This window comes from Vigna radiata, chromosome 7 (genome assembly GCF_000741045.1).
Source record: "Vigna radiata var. radiata cultivar VC1973A chromosome 7, Vradiata_ver6, whole genome shotgun sequence".
Lineage (NCBI taxonomy): Eukaryota > Viridiplantae > Streptophyta > Magnoliopsida > Fabales > Fabaceae > Vigna > Vigna radiata.
Window position 1 is genome coordinate 52,796,826 of NC_028357.1, and position 7,723 is coordinate 52,804,548.

The 7,723-nt window shown below is 31.9% G+C and overlaps 1 protein-coding gene across 3 annotated transcripts in view; it reads right to left on the reverse strand.

The window, feature by feature from the left end:
• Window positions 1-504: 504 nt before the first annotated feature.
• LOC106768507 (galacturonokinase) overlaps window positions 505-7,723 on the reverse strand; it is a 20,455-nt gene continuing 13,236 nt past the window's right edge. For all 3 annotated transcript variants that reach the window (XM_022784261.1, XM_014653692.2, XM_022784262.1), the window contains 6 exons: window positions 5,814-5,974; window positions 5,444-5,484; window positions 5,325-5,353; window positions 3,130-3,199; window positions 2,935-3,024; window positions 505-926 (listed from right to left, as the gene is read on the reverse strand). In XM_022784261.1, coding sequence (XP_022639982.1) covers window positions 682-926; window positions 2,935-3,024; window positions 3,130-3,199; window positions 5,325-5,353; window positions 5,444-5,484; window positions 5,814-5,974 — 636 coding nt within the window. In that variant the 3' untranslated portion in view covers window positions 505-681. The remainder of the gene's footprint in view (window positions 927-2,934; window positions 3,025-3,129; window positions 3,200-5,324; window positions 5,354-5,443; window positions 5,485-5,813; window positions 5,975-7,723) is intronic.

Here is a 7,723-nt window from a genome sequence, read left to right on the forward strand (position 1 = left end):
TTGATCAAAATAATTTCAACTTACCTTTAACTCTGAATGTAATTTCAATTAGTACGATCTCAACTTACACTTATTGAATTCATGTTTAATCATTATTCATGGTATTATTATTATTTTTTTTTTTAAGGGCTTATGAGAATCTTTCAACTTCATTAGTTTATCAACCAATAAAAGTTAGATAAAACTCATTTTTTATTCTTTCTGAAATTCAAATTTTCACATGAACTTCACTGATGTTTATGACATTTTTTCTTCTAATAGTTAGATCTTATAGTTTTTTCGTAAATGGATCTAATGAAACAAATTTAACTTCCTGATTCCATAAAAAAAAATGGTTCATAATAATGTCCCAAAATTCATTACTATTTTGAAAAGGCTATATTGAGCTATATTTAAAAGTAAAATATCAAACTAAAAGTTTTGATTGATGAAAGACAAAAAAATTCTACAAACAAAATGCATAACAAAAGTATAATTTAGACTATAAGAAATTAAAAACAAAAATTTTATAAGCTAAGGATGATAATTCTACATTTGACCATGTAAAGGAATATATAGAATGTAACGTGAGCTAATCCATGTCATGAGCATGAAATAAAGGAAAAGAACAAGAAGGAGATTTCAAGGTGTGAATGGTAATAGAAGAATGATGAAATATAAGTATTAAGGGAAAAATGCAGGTTAAATTACACGTGCACATTCACCAGAGTCGCATATTAAAACAGCAGTGTCGTTTTGTATTCGGCTTGCTAACTCTGGCTGAACCTTGAGATATTCTTTTCTGACAAATGATGCAGCTTCAGTTGCAAGGTCAGCCTCCACAAATGCAACACAACACCCTCTAAACCCAGCACCACTGAACCGCGCTCCCAATACACCAGGAGCTCTCAAAAGGATCTCATACAGCTGAATCAGTGGTTCACAACCTTGGCAGACACATCATTTAACAACATCATCATTACTTACTCAAACATCAAATTATCTCCAACTATTAGGAATATTACTTTTAACCACTCACAAATAAGAGTCATTATTTTTTATCATTTTGAATAATCAAAGGCTTTAGAGAGAAACTATAATCTCAATGACTACAATATTCAATCCAAGAATGACAATATTAAAAGTTAAGCAATAAGTAAAATAAACCATATTTAATGTAACATTTAAACTTTGAAATTCTCCAGTCTAATAATTTTTTCTTTTGAATTAAACTCTCCTCTTATACTTAAGATATTAAAATTAAACACTTTGTCTTGCCAGTGAAACACAAGAGTTAGTTTATATGCTTCGTCTGATTGTTTGCTTGGATAGACAATAAATATATTTCGTCTAGCTGAAGCATTTCATCGTATACGTCAAATACTTATAACTTGTTATTTGTATGTGTGCAGCGTCTTTTCGTTTCTTACAAGAGTATCTCTTTTCGAAATGTCTACATCAAGTCTTTTTAAGAACACTCCTAAAGTTGCTTCATGCAAACAAATTTTCTGAAAGGGAGGAATGTTAGTCTTACAAAGACATAAAGTTGTGTCAGGTCTTTTACTTCGATTAAGTTTGGAAAGAAACTGCCTTAATGCAGTGTGAAGACAGTTAATGCATTTGCTGCTCAAACCTGGACAAACGCAAGATGAAGAAGAAAGTTTGACAACTACAAAAAATATTATAATGAGAACGTTTGAGCTCTTATAATCTTTAGCAATCCTTAAGCCTTTGTTTATGAGCAAGAAGAGTGTTTGTGTTTATAGCAACCTAAAAAAGTATTTATTATCTTGTATTTGTCTGAAGATGCTACTCTCTTCTAGTTAGCAAACCTTGTAATCTTTTAGGCCACACCTCTTTGTTTGGCAAAGTGTTCAACTAGAAGTAGCTGAGTCCAAAGAATACCCATGCTTAACTAGAAGTTGTTGTGACCAAAGATACTTATTGTTTCAGCCAGAAGTGACTGGATCCAAAGAATACTCAGTCTTATCTAACAGTGACTGCATTCTAAATAATTCTAAATAATACTGTGTTTATTTAAAAGTGGCTTGGTCTAAATAATACTCAATGTTTAGCCAAAAGGAGTTGGACCTAAATAATACTTGTATCTTTCCATGTTAGTTTGCTAGTGAAATTTGATTGTATTAATCAAGAATTGAACATAATCTTTGTTGTCTGACGAACCAGTATAAAAGCACCTTATGCAAATCTTTTTCAATATACAACTTAACTCTCTTCTTGTGTATTACTTCTGTTTTATACAAAGTTAAAACACAATATCAACCATATGATTGTCCTCTAAACCTGCCCTAGAACTACAAACATTTTACGTATCACTTTACATCCACCAACTAACACCAACATTACATTAAAATTTTCAATTGATTGAAATCAAAGCTGGTAAGAAATTATTCGTGATGTGTCTGATGAGACTATCATATTCCTCTTACAATTCAGCTAAGCTTTATTTTGGTCTCTTGTTTGCCAATAAATTCCAGATATAGTGCAAATGATAGGACACCAAAACCACAATCTAACGTTTGGGGACAGGTAAAATTGAATTTGGTGAACAGAACAGAAAACAAATAGTGCGTTTCAGATAATTTGGACTGAGTAATGAATATTCCATCATGTATGAAGGGCTTGTAAGAAAGATTTAGGAAAGCAAGGAAATATTTCACAGGAAAATATCGAACAGTGGAGCAGATTAGGGCCATATACTACAAGAGTATTGGAAACAATTTTATTTTGTGTAAAAAGTTATTATAGTGGTTTCCAGCCTCAAATTTTAATTTTTGCATAATTAATTAGGGCTATATACTCAAAGAACATTGGGAAATTGAAAAGATTGCATAAGAAATATGTTTCCACCCGATTTTATCACTTTCATATCAGAAGAGAAAGAAGATGAAGTTTCAAAACTTCCAAAAATGAATTTGGGGATTTAGGTTATACCACATTCATAATTTTGAATGGAACTCCGACCAGAAGCTGTAATAAGCATTCCAAAATCTTTTAACTTGCCCAACGACCAAGCCTCGAGTCCTGTGTAAAAAATTAAATAAATAAATTATAGCAAAAAGGGTTCATTGAGAAGGTCACATTGGGCCCTCAAGATAAAATTTATCAAAGCAATTAAACTAAATATACCTTTCATAACACGCATATTCTCTGAGAAATAATGTTCTGCTCTTTTAGCTAGATTTGGTTCTAATTTGTCCTGGACAAAGAAAATGTAAGACTGCTTGATTATGCTAAAATCATATCTGGGATTCGAATTATACAACATATGAAAGAAGCATTAAACATCAGTAAATAAGCTGGTACAAGTTAACAGGTTAAATTAACTAGCACAGTAAGAAAATGTATAATACTTCCTAACAAATGTTAATTTAAAAAAAAAAAAAAAAAAACTCCTGTCAAAGTTAACTAAGACATTCTTAGTGGATTTTGGCAAAGAAAAATAGCTTTGGCCAATGTCCATTAAAAAACATCACCGACGTACATTTTTTAATTATTAAAATATTATTTAATCTTAATTTTTCTTATGCATAGTGATAAGATAAATACTCCATCCAAATAAAAAAGTTAATAAATTTAAATTGTCTAATTCAGACAAAATATTAGAAAAATGTACTAAAAGCAATTTAAATTCAATGTATTTTTAATTCTCTTGAAAGTGTTAAATTTTCTATCCAAATACATGGTTAAAAACTTTGTTCTCCAGTTCTATTTTTTCCAGGGTTCTTGGTTGTGTTCGTGGATTGAAATTTGAGATAAAATTCGAGCACACTTTCATCATCAAACACACACTAAGCCACTAAAATTACAAGTCGAACATCACAATTCATCACTTGATAATCGTCCATGAATAAATTCTTACTTCGCATTAAAGCCTTAGTTGTTTATCTCCATTCGGTTGGTGATAGTATTTCATTAAAAGAACATTTCGATGCAAACCTTGAAGGATTACCTCAACAATTGAATTTTGTATTGTTCTAATAGAAAGTCAACCAGATGATATTACTATCAAAGAGTTGAAAGTCTTATTCTGGCTCAAGAGTAATGCTGCCAAAACGGGTTGAAACCCGTAAACCAATCCAGTTCACCACAGATTTAAATCAAGTTGAGTTGAAAAAAACTTTAAAATTTTGTTAAGAGTCAATTTTGAATCCAGCTCACCTAGGTTGAACTTAATATTCCCTACATTATTCCTACTTCTATTGTGATAATATTAGTTTGTTCCTCTTGCTCATAATCTTGACCAAAAAGCTCACTGTCCAGCATATTCCTCGTTTAGATCAATGGGCTAATCTCCTTACAAAGCCTTACTCACCTGCATGATTTCTGTTACTTAGAGTCAAACTCAATGTATTTGAGATGCCTAAAGCTTCTCACCAACCTTTATAACAAACTCAAACTCTCTTTGTAACAGCTTTACAGTTGTCAGTTATATCTGATCCTTTTAAATAGGATTGTAAATTAATGCCTAAAGCAACTCTTCCTACCTTTTGCAATCATTACTGGAATTTTAGTTTCTGTAAATTCAGTAAGATCTGTTACAATTTGGCATATGGAATATGCCATTGCTATCTTGGACAACATTCTGACGGCTGTTTTTAGCATGAATGCATGAGATACCTCAACTTAGACACGCTCTTTAAACATAGACGATTTCCCATATAAAATTGTTACTATGTGGGTTGTACTCTGAAGTAGCTCCAATACAGTGATCGATGAATTTCACCTATCCAATTAACACAAATTTTAAAAATCTAATGACAGGTGAATCAAACATGAATAAATTCAATCAAGCCAATGTTATTTCAGAAAACCACATTTGACCTTTATTATTCCTTAAAAGTATATTGTTCTCAATCTCAACGAACCCCAATAGTATGGAACTTCAGAAGTTTACTAATTAGTATCCAGTAATTACTCTTTATAAGTTAGACAGTTTAGAATCCCAGAATACGTTTTTGCAATGAAAGTAATGAGTGCCCATCCAATATGCTTCTATGTCGGGCATCTCAATTTCCAACATGAGTAGGTTTTCCAGAATTTCAGTTTCTTTCGCATAACATTACACAGATTGTTGATTTTTTTTATATAATACTGCATAAAAATAAAACATTTAAGTACATTTATTACTTTTCTACAGTTACACAATTCTCAACATCACATTCCTAAGACAAAGAATCCCGTTTAGTTAGTTAGCTACACATTTGATTTTTGTTAAACATTTGTATCATCAGCATAAACATGAATTGTGCATAATATCACAAATTAACCAGAATATGTAAAAGGGTGTATACTTATCGGTTTAACATGCCAATGCTTCATACCTTATGAGCCTCGTAAACTTCTGGATCAACTGCACAGTGGAAAAGACAGAAAAATAAATGAGTTAGCTTTTCAATAAAAGATATAACTAGGTTCACATGTGAGAAGGAAAGATACTGGCCATTGGATAGGATGGGCTCGGTTTTGTAATCTCCAGATGCTCTGCGGAATGAATATAAACAAATATAAACTTCATGAGCCATGATTATCTCGCCAAAATTAGCTTGGTGTCATGTGACAGATCTAATTGATATTAGGAGAAAAATATATTTTATCCACTTCGGCAATTAACTACTTCCATCGTCTAGTAAAGTTTATTGACACCCTTTCATAAGTGTAAAGCTGACATTTAGCAACAGTTCTCGAGACAGTAAATTTTAGAAATGTCTTAAATATTTTGAAATGCATGTAAAGTAAACACAAGTTCTTATTTGTTAAAATACCCACTGAAAATAATAATAAACTTTTAAGAGAAGAAAAAAATAACTTACTCAAGAAGAAGTTTTGCAGCCTCTCGACACTCTGTAACTCGCTTGTTATATCCAAGGCTATTCGTCAAAGCTTGCTTCAGACCAGAAAGTGCCACCAATATACTGGTTGCCTTCGGTTGCTCACTCTCCTTTGGTTGGTAGACAAGCTTATAATCTTTGGTCTGCATGTTCCAAACTAACGCATGAAATAGAGAAATGACAATGACAACAGTGACAACAATGTTACATGCAAGTAAAATGCATTTCTTCACAGGAAAGTTTACAGTATCTGATGTTAAAGCAAGTGATCAACTAATGAAGACGCGTATATAAGAAATAAGAAAGAATGAAAAGAATCAAGCCTTGCATCAGGCTTTTAATGCTGCAAAGCATGGACCAACTATGTCATGACTAATATCTGCAAGAAAACCTAGCTGGCCACCCTTAGTGGAGAGTATCTCTTTCTGGCCATATTTTTTCTATCTACAAGACTAAAACCCGAGACCTTATTTAAGGAATCTGAGTTTAATTTCACTGGGACCAACATGTTAATTGCTAAAAATATGCTTGTTGAAATTGAAGGGAAATCAGGTAGAGACAGAGGAAGAGAGCAAATAGAGATTCAGAATGATATTTGCAGTGTCTCTAACATGTGAAGGCGAGGGTAGACAATTTATAGTGCCTATATATAGTCCTACTATTGCATAGGAAAAAAAAATCATAGGAAATAATAAAAGATAATAGATAAATACAAGGAACAGAGAAGACAATTAATTATAAATAATGGTGTTCATTAATAAGTGTACTAATATGTAATTATATTAATTACACTAACATATCCCCCTACCTCAAGTACACATGGTCAAATTTGGCAGATGGCAGATATGGCAAACAACATTTGGGATCTGTGACAGGGGACCCCTATATCTGGGATTGAGATGAAGCTAGACTGCGTTTGGAATATGAGATAGAGTAAGACTGCATCTAGGATCAGGCCAACCTAAGGAATGACAGACTGGAATACGAGAAAAGACGGGTTAGAATGGATCCAATGTATGAAATCATAGGTTGAAACAGAACCAACGTGACGAGAGACCATCTGAAAACAGAACCAAATTGCATAAATAGAAGCTAGAAGAGAAACAGTCTGCAGTAAACTGAAAACAAAATCTATCAGCAAAACTTACATAATGAAATTGAATCCATCTGCCAAAAGAAGCTGGAACTTGTGAGCATGTACAACATATACAAACCGAGACACCATTCTCAAGGTATGGGTTTGACAAAAATCAAATTCCACGAAATCAACACAATGGAAAGGAGAAACTATTCTCGAGGTGGATTCCATATTTCTAATACTTTGATCTTGTTGTGACTAAAGGAGGAAAGGAGGGAAGATAGAATAGATTGCATTGTGTAGACAATTTATTACTAGTCTATCATTCTAATTAATTGTATTACACTAATAACATGAATATAAGATACATTTGAAGGAAGTCCATTGGTCACTAAGACTATGGTCTATGAATAGGAAATTTAAAAGAAAAAAATTATTTTTATTTATTTTCCTAAAACAGCTAAAAATGACAAGTTAAATATCTTAGAAATTTTTTTATAAAGTTTTATGCTAAACAACTGTAAACAAAATCAACAAAACAACCAGGTATTTACAACATAAAAGATATCCAGCTCATCCTTATCCAAGGGATGCTGCACTATAAACCAAAATATGTTCTAATTTTCATTTATCTGAGCTAAGCAGCTATCAAAAATAAATGCCTACATGAATCGGATCTAGCAATTAATCCAAGTTTGTGGAATAAAGCAATTCCTTATTCTGGGAAATTAGGTTAAATGGAAATTGATATATTTATTACAAAGAGATCATACAAGATATATACAGGAGACCTAAGCTATTTTAGGAAATATAA